The sequence below is a fragment of the Camelus ferus genome, chromosome 10, assembly GCF_009834535.1.
Source record: "Camelus ferus isolate YT-003-E chromosome 10, BCGSAC_Cfer_1.0, whole genome shotgun sequence".
NCBI classification, from domain to species: Eukaryota; Metazoa; Chordata; class Mammalia; order Artiodactyla; family Camelidae; genus Camelus; species Camelus ferus.
In genome coordinates, this window is record NC_045705.1 from 50357303 (window position 1) to 50371994 (window position 14692).

General features: G+C 42.6%; 1 protein-coding gene and 1 long non-coding RNA gene across 4 annotated transcripts in view; one reads left to right on the plus strand and one right to left on the minus strand.

Moving 5' to 3' along the window:
• The window catches only part of LOC116666438, a 72814-nt gene extending 70432 nt beyond the window's left edge, over positions 1-2382 (plus strand). Inside the window, exon 5 of the long non-coding RNA XR_004323286.1 lies at positions 2102-2382. This is a non-coding gene — a long non-coding RNA (uncharacterized LOC116666438). The remainder of the gene's footprint in view (positions 1-2101) is intronic.
• PARVA (parvin alpha) overlaps positions 1-14692 on the minus strand; it is a 146379-nt gene that overhangs the window by 51804 nt on the left and 79883 nt on the right. For all 3 annotated transcript variants that reach the window (XM_032489010.1, XM_032489009.1, XM_032489011.1), the window contains exons 2-3: positions 478-567; positions 327-397 (exon numbers count right to left, since the gene is read on the minus strand). In XM_032489010.1, the coding sequence (XP_032344901.1) occupies positions 327-397; positions 478-567 (161 nt within the window). The remainder of the gene's footprint in view (positions 1-326; positions 398-477; positions 568-14692) is intronic.

A 14692-nucleotide genomic window follows, 5' to 3' on the forward strand; every position in this document is an offset into this window, starting at 1 on the left:
TCCTCCTTCACAGGATGCTTTGGAGGGTCCTTGAGAAAAGCAGTGAAAGGACTGTGTGAACTATAAGACCCTAGCAAATGTGCGCTTACTTGCGCTAACTTCTCTGGCACTCATGACCAACACCATTCCCTGGGCTTTAGTCGTGCCCACTTCTGTTAAGTTTTCCATGTCCACCTCCTGGACCACAAGCTGCCTGTGGACAGGGACGGCTGGGACTTTCTATTCTCTCTGCAGGGGCTCCCGTGGTGCCTGCACATGGCGGGTGGTCTACAGACACCTGTTGAGTCTGGGAGGCACCTTGAAGCCCCTTTCTGATTTCCTCTTACCTTCATCAGTTCTTGAAGTTTGGGGTCACTGCGTGAGTTGGGATCCACCATCGTTCTCACTTCATTCTCCTCTTTAAAAAGAAAAGGCAGTCAGCAGGGTGGTCCCACATGAAGGCATTAGGCTAACCCAGAGAACAAGAGACCCCGTTACCCAGCATCGTGTCCTCAGGGTCCAGCTCGAAGGGGATGGGGCTGAGGGGCAGGTTGATGGCGTTCATGCCCTCCTCCTGAAGCTCGGACACTGCGGGAAGAAAGCACAGGGTCACACTGCAGCCCACTGAGGACTAGGGGTGGGGCTCCGTCACAGTCGTGCTCCATACTGGTATGTATTGAGAAATAGAGAAATAAAGCCACGTTAGCCTGCAGCTGTTACTCAGCCTGCAACCAATTCCTGCCTCTCCTTGCTACAAGGACCAAATTGTCCCCTTCATCTCACTTTTTCTGTCACCACACTCGCTTTCCTGAGAAACTGGGCATGGAAATCTGCCTCCTCTCAGAAACGATGTCGGAATAGACGGAAGTGAGACGGGCACTGATGTTTTTCTTAAGGCTCTGCCTTCACCTCTGGCCTGTCCCTCTTTCAAGGGCTTGCTGTCTGGGGCACAGTGGGCGCCCGACAACTCTTCATGGACCGGATGAACCAGGTCCCCCAGTGGAGGCTACATTTGTGTTGTAGATTGTTTCCATCCTCGGGTCAACCCTCCGCTGACTTCTCTCCTGGTTTGGCTTCCCTCAGTAATTTTCTGATTATCCTCCCTCCCTCCTCGGGCTGCTGCTCAAGAATGCCCCCATCCAGCCTGGGCTCTGAACCTGTCCCTTCAGCAATAGGAGTCGTGGGCCCTGGGGCCGGGCACCCCACCTCTCCAGGCCCGTTTCCTCAGCTGAACATGATGCGCTACAATGGTTGACCAGCAAGTTCTTTTACAGTTTCCAAATCCTAGAAATCTACAACTCTACTGTCCTCACGAAAAATCACAAGAGGTCAAGGACCACTATAGATGTCCAGTCTGCTCCCTCCACACATGCATCCCCCACATGAAGCCTTAGTGAAAAATAAAAATTCCCACCACAAAACCAGTGGTATGATGGACTCTCGCTGAACACTGACCCTGGATTATCACCTCCCTTAAAAGCGGTGACTCAGATCCCTTCACCTCTACTCAGTTCTAGTTTGGCTGATGACTTTTCACCAATGAAGCTCCGAAGGACCATTTTCTCTGAAGGTGTTGGTCACCCAAAGGTTCTTAAAGCACTGATAAGCAGCCGTAATCAACCTTAATAAAAGCAATGTCCCATCTTTCTGTTTTATTTTTTATTGACTCTGGCTTCACCGATTGCCAGCATACACTTGCAAGAAGCCTTAAGCACAAGACAGCTGCTTACAAAGAGTTCTTTCATATTAGCAAACTCACTGGTGGTTGCAGTTGGACAGGGAGCGAGATTGCCTAACAAAGAGAGTGAAACCCACTCGACCCTAAAGAGACACAACTCGCATTATGAAGCTGGTATTTAGTCCTGCTGTTGTGGGCCCTTGACATTCACATGGGATATCGGCCAGTCACCATCTCGACTCTCCAAAGCCACAGACACCCACTACTCTATATAATCCCCCCACCCATAAAAACATAACTGAAAACTATAAGTGACCCTTCAAAGCTTAAATGATTCTATAAGTATAGGATTGCGTTTGCTTTCCAAAGAACAATTGCTTCCTTAGACTTCTATAATTTCTTCTAGTGTTCCTCCTAGCACTAGCAGTTTGCTTTCTTTTCCAGGCTGTTTCTCACAAAGAAGCAAGATTTCCATGACTTAACAAGCACCACTAGGTGAGCTATGGGCAGTAGAAGTCAAGTCACGTCACAGTGTGGATGTGAGGCTGGGCTTGCTGGCCAGTGAAGAGACTAGCTCCTACCCAGGACCTTCTGGATTTGCATCCCCCTAGCCAGGTCTGCGCTGTCCAATACAGTAGCCATTAACCACATGCGGCTATTAAAACTCAAATGAATTGAAAATTCAATTTCTCAGACTCACACACATAGAACACAAACTTATGGTTACCAATGGGGGAAGGGGGTGGGAAAGGATAAACTGGGAGTTGGAGATTTGCAGATACCAACTAATATATAGATAAACAAGTTTACACTGTATAGCACAGGGAACTATATTCGATATCTTGTAGTAACCTATTATGAAAAAAATATGGAAACGAATATACGTATGTTCCTATATAACTGAGTATTATGCTATACACCAGAAATTGACACAACATTGTAAACTGACTATACTTCAATAAAAATATATCTAAAAAATTCAGTTTCTTAGTTGCATCTTTCACATTTCAAGTGCTCAGAGGCCCAGGTAGGCAAGTGGTACCACACCGGACAGTGCCGATGCAGATTTCCACTGTCACAGCAAAGTCAGTTGCACGGCCCTGTCCTAGGTGATCCTGTGTATCCAAATGCTGATGATGCCCACGTTTAAAATCTCCAGCCGAGGCCTGACCCTGAGCTCCAGGCTTACTTGATGTGTCCCCTCATGTCTATTAATGGAGATCTCCAATTTACACATTCAAAACAGAACCCGTGAGTCTCAGCGCCCTTGTCCCCGCCATAACAACACTAAACCAAGACTTGTCCATCCCCTAGTCTTCTCTTAAAGGGCACTACCATTTACATAGCGGTTCAAGCCAAAATCTGAGGAAATCACCTTTCACTTCTTCTTCCTCACCATCTGTAGACAACAAATTGGCAAGTTTTGTGGGCTTCACTGCCACACCAGGACCCTCTTCCAACCACTTCTTATCATCTCCACCACCACCACCATCCTGGGTCAGGCCACTATTATCTTTCAGCTAAACTACCAGAACCACCTTCCAACTGGTCTACTGCTTTCTGACGCATGCCCCCAGCCCTACCTACTTTCCATCGCATAATCAGATGGTTTATAAGGATGTAAATAGGATCCCACATTCTCCTACTTTAAGCCTTCCCACGGCTTACCATCATCCTCCAAATAAACCCCAACTCCCTACTAAGACCGCCTGCAAGACCCTCTGATTAGCCCTCTGCCTCCCTCTCATGTCGTGTTTTCTTCACAGCGCTCGTTACCATCCGAAATAATGATTATTTCTCTATGTGTTAACTATTCGCCCTCAACAGAATGCAAGCCGTGGGAAGACTGGCACTCTTTCTCTTTTGTCCACTATTAGGTCTCCAAAGAGGAGCCAGACTGCCTAGGTTCCAATCCAGGATCCACCACTTCCTGGCTAGGTGACTGTGGGCAAGTTCACCAGCCTCTTATACCTCAGTTTCCTTATCTGCAAAATGGAGATGATAATAATACTGCCTACCTCCTAGGGTGGTTGAGAGGATTAAATGATTTAATATATGTAAAGCACTTAGAAGAGTGCCTGGTAAGAGATATGTAATTATATGCTATTACTACTTACGGTAAGGACTCAAGAATCATTTGTTGAATAAATGAAAAAACTGTTAAGACCACCACCCTTCCACTGAATAGGTTATAAGTTGAAGCACAATTTACCAAAGGGGTGTATAGGATGCAAAGAAGGATTTCAGCTTGTCCTTAGGGGAAAAAAAATCCTATTTTGGCCTGACCCTGAGTGTGTGTTTACATATGTGTGCATATTTCTAGAGCAGCATGTTCAGCTTACATTTTGTCAAGAGAAAAAAGCCGCCTCCGTCCCAAGACTGTTGTATAGCCAGAGCCAATCTGTGAATATGGAGATACTTACACCTCTCACGTGTGACTAGAAATGCAATATATGTGCCAGGACTCCTAAGGGTGTGGCCGAACAGGATCTCTTCTTCCGGGTAGATCTTGTTCAAAATGTTTTCAGATGAAAAATCTCCAGTCAGAAACACTCCCCTCTGCCCTGCCTCTTTAATTCACTCACAGAGACAAAACAAACCCGAGAAGAAAGGCTGAGATATGTTTGCAATTGGAAATGTTTCTTTTTTCAGGAAATGATTTGGTACAGGAACATCATTCCCATCCCATTAACTGCTGACTCGGAGCCAACTGTTTGTAAAAGTGAATATGCAAACTGCCCAGTTCAGGCCTGGCCCCCGCCCCATGGGGCTGCATTAGTGGCCACGTTCCCAAAACAGCCCGCGTGCTTTGGAGGTTTCACTTCTATTAAACCAAAGCAGGACCCGGCAGAAGCCCCTTGCCGATCCCTGTGCTCTGAAAGAGAAAGGGCTGCAATTCAATTTTCTCGGCCTAGAATATGAGTATGATGTTTCTCCTTTCAACCTCCTCTAACAATCTAAAACTAAGTCTGCATGTGCAGCCCTCGGTGTCTCGCAGCGCCATTAGTCATAACTTAATGAACAGATTAAATGCCCAGCTGAAGGTCGGGCTCGGGAGAGCAGGGCGATAGCCGGGACTCCTGACGCGCTCACCACGGGAAAGGGTGCTGGGCTCTTCTGGGAAATGCAGTCTCACTCGGGGGCTGGCTACACAGCAGGAAAAGTACACTGATGGGCTTTGGAGTTTGAAAGAGCTGGATTTGAACCCTACTTCTATTTTTATCAGCTGTGGGACCTTACGTTCGTGACTTAACCTCCCTGAAATTTGGTATAAAACTATTCTCTGTAAAGCAAGGGTGTAGCTGACACTGGTGGTTTCCTCCCCAATATTGATTTTATTTTTCTCTGCTGAAAGAACCCTCATTTTGTCCCAGTATACACCCCTCCTTCCTCTGCCTCTAGGTGTGATTTTGATTGATTTAAACTAACATGATGATTTCAATCCCCTTAGCAGTGATGGGCTCAAACGTTGTCTTGTAACACAATTCTGGTCAAAGAACTGTGACAGGAAATTTCTAGAAGCTTCTAGAAAAGTTCTCCTACATTTTAAAGACAGGCCCAAGGAAGAGAAGGTATCTTTCTAACCATTATTGCATCGGGATGTTAAGCCTGGATTTACTGCAGCCACTTTGTAGCCATAAGCTAAGTTAACCCAAAGAAAAAGCTAGTATGCTAAAGTTGATGGAGAAGAGAGATAGAAGGGGGTTCTTGTTGATACTGCCAAGCCACCATCCCTAAAGCCACCCTAGCTTTGTGTGTCTTGGTGTAAGTGATATAATCAGTTCCTTTATTGTTTAAGCCAATTGAGTTGGCAGTTTTCTGGGGCTTGGAGCCTGAACTCTCTTATACCAGGGCTTATAAAGTTAATGGAACATGGGACACCAGGCTTATAAAGTTGATGGATGAATGCAGTAGGTCTGCAATGAACAGTAATTTTCCTTTTCATTTTTTTCCATGGGAAACAGAATAGCTACAGGCATCCCTTTCACTCCAAAATATATATACAGGGACTCAAAGAACACCAGGTGGAAAACAAGTATGGCGAGAAGAACAGAGAGACATTTCTAAGAGCACAGAAGGGTCCATTTATGCAAGGCCAGTAATTTCACTCATTCAACCAATAAACAGTTACTGGGCATCTCCTCTGAAGCAAACCCTGTGCCAGCACTGGGGATAAGGGTTTGGGGATTTGATGTGAGTTGGGCCTCAAGCTGCTCACAGGTAGTGGGAGGGGCAGGCACATAAAAACACAACAGGCGGTCAGCTGCACTCAGGGGTGAGGGAAGTGTAACCAGAGGGCTCTGGGAACTCAGGTCAAACAAGGATAACTTGGGATGGAGAAGGCTGGGAACGATTCCCAGAGAGGGGGACATTTGAGCTGGACTTGAAAAACTTAAATTTTCATCTGACACAGGTACCCCACAAAAAGCACATCTTGTGTAAAAACAGCAAAATGTGGACAAACAAGGCAGGTGTTAGAGGACTGATTATGTCTGAGCACCGGGAAAGTAGGGAGCACACAGGGGAAGCTGTGGAGAGGGACAGAGGGGCAAATAAGTAGGTGGGGTCCTGAGAGTCAAGGGCTGCAAATCCATTTGTTCCCCAGCACGCCCTGGACCATGCTCCCTGTGCCTACAGAGGGAAAAACCCAAACAACATACTGAGGGAGGGCAAGAGAATAAGCAGGATGTTCTTCCTCCTTCAGTGCAGGAGGGTCCCAGTGAGATACCTAGGCTGCTTGAGATCCTTATCAGGACTCTAGTGATTAATTTCTGGTCCTCTGGAAAGCTCCTAAAGCTCCCTTAATTTCTTCATGGCTCAAGGGCCCCCACAGAACTTATTGGCAGCTAAAGACAACGACACTGTCTGGTGAGCACATCCCAACAATTTATCTCTATGTGAAACATCAACCTGAAAGAACATCCAGCAAAAAACTATAGCTAACAAAAAACATCATACTTAAAGGTGAGAAACTGGATGCTTATACCCTAAGATGAGGAACAAGGCAAAGATGTCTCCTCTTATCACACCTATTCAAAATCATACTAAAAATTCTAGCTAGTACAATAATAAAGGAGAAGGAAGTAAAAAGCATACAAATTGGGAAAGAGGAAATGAACTCATCTTTGTAGGTAAGATTATTGACTATGTAGAACATCCCAAAGAATTGACCAAACCAAAATAGAACAAAACCCCCCAAACTCTTAGAATTAATAAGCAATTATAATAAGGTTGCAGGATACAAGGTTAATATACAAAGATCGATTGCTTTCCTATATACCAGCAATGAATGATTAGAATTAGAAATTTAAAATACAATATCATTTATAGTAGCACCCAAAATGCAATAATTGCATATAAATATAACAGAATGTATACAGGATTGATAAGCAGAAAATTATAAAACTCTGATGAAAGAAATCAAAGAAGGTCTAGATAAATGGAGAGAGATTCAGTGTTCATGGACTGGAAGACATAATATTAAGAAGTCAATTCTTTCCAACTTCATCTATAGATTCAATGCAATCCCAGTCAAAATCACAGCAAGCTATTTTTTGGATATCAACAAACTGATTCTAAAGTTTACACAGAAAAGCAAAGACCCAGAGTAGCCAACACAATATTGAAGAAGAAAAAAGTTGGAGGACTGACACTACTAGACTTTAAGACTTACCATAAAGCTACGCTAATCAAGAAAGCATGGTACTGGCAAAAGAACAGACATATAGATCAATGGAAAAGAACAGAGAACCCAGAAACAGACACAAACAGACTCCCTTTGACAAAGGAGCAAAAGCAATTCAATGAAGAAAAGATAGTCTTACCAACAAGCAGTGTTAGAACTGGCTGTCCATATGCAAAAAAATTAATCTAGACACAGAGCATACATTTTTCATAAAATTTAACTCAATATGATCACAGAACTAAGCATAAAACACTGTATATAAAATTTCTAGGAAAAAAACACAGGAGAAAATCTATGTGATTTTGGGTTTGGCAATGAATTTTTATATACCAAAAGGATAATCTATGAAAGAAAAATTGGTAAGTTGGACCTCATTAAATTCTACTCTGTGAAAGATATCATTAAGGGAATGAAAAGACAAACCATAGACTTGGAGAAAATGTTTGCAAAATAAATATCTGATACAAGACTTGTATACAAAATATACGAAGAACTCTAAAACTGAAAAATAAAAAAACAAACAACCTGGCTACAAAATGGGCAAGAGATCTAAACAGTCATGGCACCAAAGAACAGGTATGATGGCAAATAAGCATATGAAAAGGTGTTCAACATCATTTGTCATTAGGGAATAACAAATTAAAACAATGAGACACTACTACACACTTATTAGAATGACTAAAATCCAAAAAACTGACAATACCAAATGCTGACAAGGATGTGAAGCACCAGGAACTCTCATTCACTGTTGGTGGGAATGCACAATGGTACAGCCATTTTTGGAAGACAGTTTGGTAGTTTCCTACAAAGTCTTACAATTTAATCCAGCAATCGTGTGCCTAGGTATTTACCCAGTTGATTTGAAAACATATTCACATAAAAACCTGCATCTGATATTTATATCAGCTTTATTCATGTTTGCCAAAATCTCAAAGCAACCAAGATAGCCTTCAATAAGCAGATAGATAAACAAATTGTGGTATATCCATATGAAGAAATACTCAGTGATAAAAAGAAATGAGCAATAAAGCCATGAAGAGACATGGAAGAACTTTAAATGTACAATTCCTAAGACAAAGAGGCTCGTCTAAAAATGCTATGTATGATTCCAATTATATGACATTTGGAAAAGTTAAAACTATAGATACAGTAAAAAGATTGGTGGTTACCAGGAGTTTGGGGAAGGGTTGAACAGGCAAAGTATGGAAAAACTTTAAGACGATGAGACTGGTTCTGTATGATACTGTAATGATGGATACATGATTTTATGCATTTGTCAAACTCATAAAACTTTATAGCACAAGTAGTAAACCTTAATGTATGCAAACTTAAAAAAATCATTTAGGAGGTTGGAAACCAGGCAATCTACAGATTTAATGTAATCCCTATCAAATTACCCAGGACATATTTCACAGAACTAGAACAAATCATAGTAAAATTTATATGGAAACACAAAAGACCTAGAATTGCCAAAGCATTACTGAAGAAAAAGAAAGAGGCTGGAGGAATAACTCTCCCAGACTTCAGACAATACTACAGAGCTACAGTCATCAAGATAGCATGGTACTGGTACAAAAACAGACATATGGACCAATGGAACAGAATAGAGAGCCCAGAAATGAACCCACAAACTTTTGGTCAACTAATCTTTGACAAAGGAGGCAAGAATATACAATGGAATAAAGACAGTCTCTTCAGCAAAAGGTGTTGGGAAAACTGGACAGCAGCATGTAAATCAATGAAGCTAGAACACTCCCTTACACCATACACAAAAATAAACTCAAAATGGATCAAAGACTTAAATGTAAGACAAGATACAATAAACCTCCTAGAAGAAAATATAGGTAAAACATTATCTGACATCATCTCAAAAATGTTCTCCTAGGGCAGTCTACCCAAGAAATAGAAATAAAAGCAAGAATAAACAAATGGGACCTAATTAAACTTACAAGCTTCTGCACAGCAAAGGAAACCATAAGTAAAACAAAATGACAACCTATGGAACGGGAGAAAATTTTTGCAAACTATGAAACAGACAAAGGCTTGACCTCCAGAATATATAAGCAGCTCATACGACTTAATAAGAAAAAAATAAACAACTCAATCCAAAACTGGGCAGAAGACCTAAACAAGCACTTCTCCAAGGAAGAAATACAAATGATCAATAGGCACATGAAAAAATGCTCAATATCACTAATTATCAAGAGAAATGCAAATCAAAACTATGATGAGGTATCATCTCACCCCAGCCAGAATGGCCAACATTCAAAAGTCCACAAATGACAAATGCTGGAGAGGCTGTGGAGAAAAGGGAACCCTCCTACACTGCTGGTGGGAATGCAGTTTGGTGCAGCCACTGTGGAAAACACTATGGAGACTCCCCAAAAGACTAGGAATAGATTTACCATAGGACCCAGGAATCCCACTCCTAGGCATATATCGAGAAGGAACCCTACTTCAAAATGATACCTGCACCCCAGTGTTCATAGCAGCACTATTTACAATAGCCAAGACATGGAAAGAGCCTTAATGTTCATCAACAGATGACCGGATAAAGAAGATGTGGTATATTTATACAATGGAATACTATTCAGCCATAAAAACTGACAACATAATGCCATTTGCAGCAACATGGATGTTCCTGGAGAATGTCATTCTAAGTGAAGTAAGCCAGAAAGAGAAAGAAAAATACCACATGAGATCACTCATATATGGAATCTAAAAAAAAAACAAAAAAAACAAAAAAAAAACCATAACTACAGAACAGAAACAGACTCATAGACAAAGAATACAAACTTGTGGTTGCCAGGGGGACGGGGACGGGGAAGGGACTGGGATTTCAAAACGTAGAATAGATAAGCAAGATTGTACTGTGTAGCATGGGGAAATACATACAGGATCTTGTGGTGGCTCACAGCGAAAGAGAATGTGACAATGAATGTATGTATGTTCATGTATAACTGAAAAATTGTGTTCTACACTGGAATTTGACACAACATTGTAAAATGACAATAACTCAATAAAAAAAAGTTAAAAAAAAAAGGAGGTTGGAAACCCAAGGATGGAATGCAGATATGACAACAGAATCTAACTGTAATACAAACATATGAGACAACCTCACTGAAGGAGGGTAGGGGAACAGTGCAGACCTAAGTATCACTGGGAATGAATGGAGTCTGAGAGACCTAAGGTAAGAGGAACTACACACAAGCACTGTATTCTAGTTAATAAAGTTACTCCCCACAGGGACTATGGGTTAACAATTCTGATACTGCTATACATGTATACCAGAATTGAACAATTGGGTAAATGGATGGTGGATGGTAGAAACCAGGTCTGTCATTGTTGGAGTGGGAGGTTACAGATAAGCAAGGGAAAAGGCTAGGATGATCCACGTGGTAATGAATTAGAGTTGGAGACCTCAGTAAGAATTCACGTTTATCTTAATATACAGATTGCTACCTACAGAAATATTTAGAGATATGTGTGTTTAATGGATTAGAGTATACACATATATTTCCTTGTCCTGTTAGCTGAGAAGGCCTAAAAGAAATGACTCTGGTAGCAATGAACATACCTACTACCCAGATCTGGGCTGCTAGTACCATTCTCCAATAAAAGCAACTAGGGCTTCTTGGGAAAATGGCTGATTCTAGGACCAGAGAGGAAATGTACCAGATGAGTCTACAAGCAGAAAGTAAGGCGGCTGGAAAAATTTGAGCCACAAAATAAATGAAGTAGTATTGGATTATAACCCAAAGCACAAAATTATTCATGAATCTATACCAATATAAATGACTGAATAATGCGAGAGAGGAAAAAATTCTCCTTTGTAGAATTCCAAATAATTCATGTAGATCCCATGTCCTCAAGGAGGAAGAACACAGCCCCTCACTCCCTAAATGTGGGTTGTGCATAGTGACTTCCTACCCAAGAGCAGATATGGGAAGGGGGAAAAGAGTAACTTGACAGTGGAAAAACCTGACTAACAGCTGCCTCAGCCAGGTGAGCATGGTCAACATCAATCACATGGGAGCTGATGTGAGGTGATGAAAACAACACTTACCTCTGCTCTTCCTTCCAAAACCCCCTAAACCCTAGACCGATCTTGAGAAAAACATCAGACAAATTCCAATAGAGGGGCATCCTAAAAAATCCTTGATTAGTACTCAAAACCGTCAAGGTCATTAAAAGCAAGGAAAGTCTGAGAAAATGTAACAGCTAAGAGGAGCCCACGGAGATGTGGCGGCCAAGTGTAATATGGTGTCCTACATGATGTCCCGGAACAGAAAAAGGACATCAGGTAAAACCTGAAGAAATCTGAGTGAACTATGGACTTCAGTTAATAATATATAAACACTGGCTCATGAATTGTAACAAAGGTACCTACCATATTAATGTAAGAAGTTAACAGGATGAGAAACTGGGTATAGGAATATGGGAACTCTGTACTGTCCTTGCATTTTTCTTGTAAATCTAAAAATATAAACTTGCCTATTAAAAAAAATCAACATAAATTTGCTATTTTTCCAGCCAAATAAGCTTTCACTGGAGGGGGGGAAATCCATGATTTTAAGAGACACATATGTTTCTTCCCATCACCAAGGAGATGGTGGTAACTTAGCCAACATTGGCTGAGCCCTACAGAAGCATTTGAATACAAGACAAAGCATAAAGACCATTTCAAAGCCCTACCATGCAAGCTGTGCTCTTTCCCAAGTGAGAACCCACTTCCAGGAAGAAACTACACGGCTTTTTGGTTTTTTCCAGAGCTGAGATGAGAAGACAGAGCTTCCTCATTACTTAAGGATGCCTGGCAAGGTCATTTCTGCTTTCCCAAGGAGGATTCTGTCCCACTACTACAACCATCACTCAAGGTACAGTGGCATTTTTAGTGCTTTCTCTGGAACTGCCCTGGAATATATGTCTATCCATGGTTCCTCATGGGGTCTTTACACCGCGGGTTTTTGTATTAGTTGTCTTTTGCTATATCCTTGGTGGCCTGAAACAACACAGATTTATTATCCTTATGGGTCTACAGGTTAGAAGGCCAACATGGGTCTCACTGGGCTAAAATCAAGGTGTTGGCAGTGCCATGTTTCTTTCTGGAGGGTCTAGGGGGAGAATCCATTTTTTGCCTTTTCTAGCTTCTAGAGGCCACCTGCAGTCCTTGGCTTGCAGCCCTCTTCCTCCATCTTCAAAGTCAGCAATGGGGCTGCAGGGGCTGGAGGTCAAATTCCTTTCACTTTGCATTACTCTGACCTCCTCTCCTGTCTTCCTCTTCTACTTTTAAGGATCCTTAAAAGTACCCTATGGTTACACCGGGGCACCTGGATAACCCAGGACAATCTCCCTAATTTAGAGTCAGCTGATGAGCAGCAGAAATTCCACCTGCAACCTTTATTTCCCTTTGCCATGCAAGGTAACATATTCACAGATACCAGGAACTGAGATGTGGACATCTTTGGAGGGCTATCAATCTGCCTATAACAGTTTCCTTGGTTAAAGGGACAGGTTCTGTTCCCAATACTCATCCTTGCCTACAATGTGCGGGTTCATTGTTTCTCCATGTGAGATTGTCAAAAGAAAATGCAAAATCCCAACCCCCTCCATCCCAGCCCTTAAATCAGAGGAGTTTTATTACTTTTAACTAAAAGGATACTTATTTCAGCAGCCATAATGTAAAATATCAGGTAAGTATGGGAAGCAGATCACAGGGCCTCAACAGACAGTCAGGGTCCCCCCACACTCCCCTCTACTTGACACAACTGTTTAGTCACCAGGATCTGACATCTGGACCTTGGAGCACAGCCAAAAAAGGGAACTTAGAGGCTGGTGTTGTGATTGGCACTGACAGGGGGATCTATAGTCCTGTGTCTTAAAGTTTCCACCAGCGTCTTTGTTTTGGTCCATTCTGTAGTCTCTGCAGAGTTGGAAGGCTGCCAAGCACATAGCCCCTGGATGTGAATTCACTGTTCAACCAAGCACGTGATTCGGCTGCCCTCCAACTACAAGTATGTACGGAGGAAGACGGATGCACCATTGATTAGCTTTGGGCAGTCAAAACTATCTGAACTAAAACATTGGTGGAGGTCTCAAGTAAGCCATGGGAATTTAAAACACTGCACAGGCACAGAGGGGTCCATCATCAAATACGTCACCATTCTCTGTCTTTTGCCATGCCACATCACATTATCTCTTTAGATGGAGAACCAGAGCCATTTTCTTGGCTTTAAAGGTCTGTTCTCACTTAAGCAGAAGGTGATGTGAGTTGTGCCATCCTGGGAGTTTCTCATGGAAAACACCAAGCCATTGTGCATGAGTATATGTCTGTGGGCATCCGTACACCCTAAGCACTTGTAACAACCTTGGAGAGACCAACAAAAATTGATCTGGTATATTGGCTGATGACACGTGAAGTGTGGGTACAACAAGCAACCCAGGACAGCCAGAGTGGAGCTGGCACTGCTTATCTCCTTCATTCTTAAGCATGCATGGGCATCTCTGGTACCAGGGGCTGGGCCGGGAGCTGTGAATACAATGACAAACAAGGACTTCTCTTCTGGGGTCAGTATGTCCCTGTGGGGCAGCTACCAGTGGTGGCCGTCAGAGACCAGTATAGTGCCGGGCACATGCTACACAATCAGTGCTCAGATGGTGCTTAAGTTAGGGGACGAAGGGCAAAGACCTGCCCACAAACTGCAATGTAATATGATAAGGTCCTCCCCACACTTCTGAACCAAGTACTGAGAACAGAGCATCTTTCCAAGCGGGAGGGAGCAGCAGAGGAAAGCATGGGCGATGCAGAGGGAGAGCCAGAGGGGCTCCAGGCACCTGGTGCAGCTTCTGCACCTCACTTCCTTTTATCTTTGTGTGTCACCTGAGTCAAGTTTCTTTATGTCATTCTCTGTGGCTTTTTGACCTTCATGTCTAAATCCTTATTACTCCTGAATAAGCCAGTCATTTTTTTTCAGTGGCTCAATCCTGCTTAAAAAGTGCCACATCAAGTACTAGTCCACTTGAATTCCCAAGTGGTGGCCTCTGTTGAAACAAGGGCTCTGGGTAGGGGTGTGGCCAGTGAATAAAGGCGGCATTGTTGTGTTTTGTTTGGATCAGTTCACTGGTGGGCTAATTCTGGACTTGTCTGAAGGTCACTCAGTGGTTTAGCCTGAAGGAGCACTGCTTGTGGAAACTCTCTCTTGAACAGACAATGATGAGGATGGTGAGAGAACACACGCTTGCCTGTACTTCCTTTGTACCAGGCACGTTGATGTGGCACCATTTTTTATAAACATATAGTAACTCATTTAAGCCTCCCAACAATCCAATGAATAGGTACCATTATTATC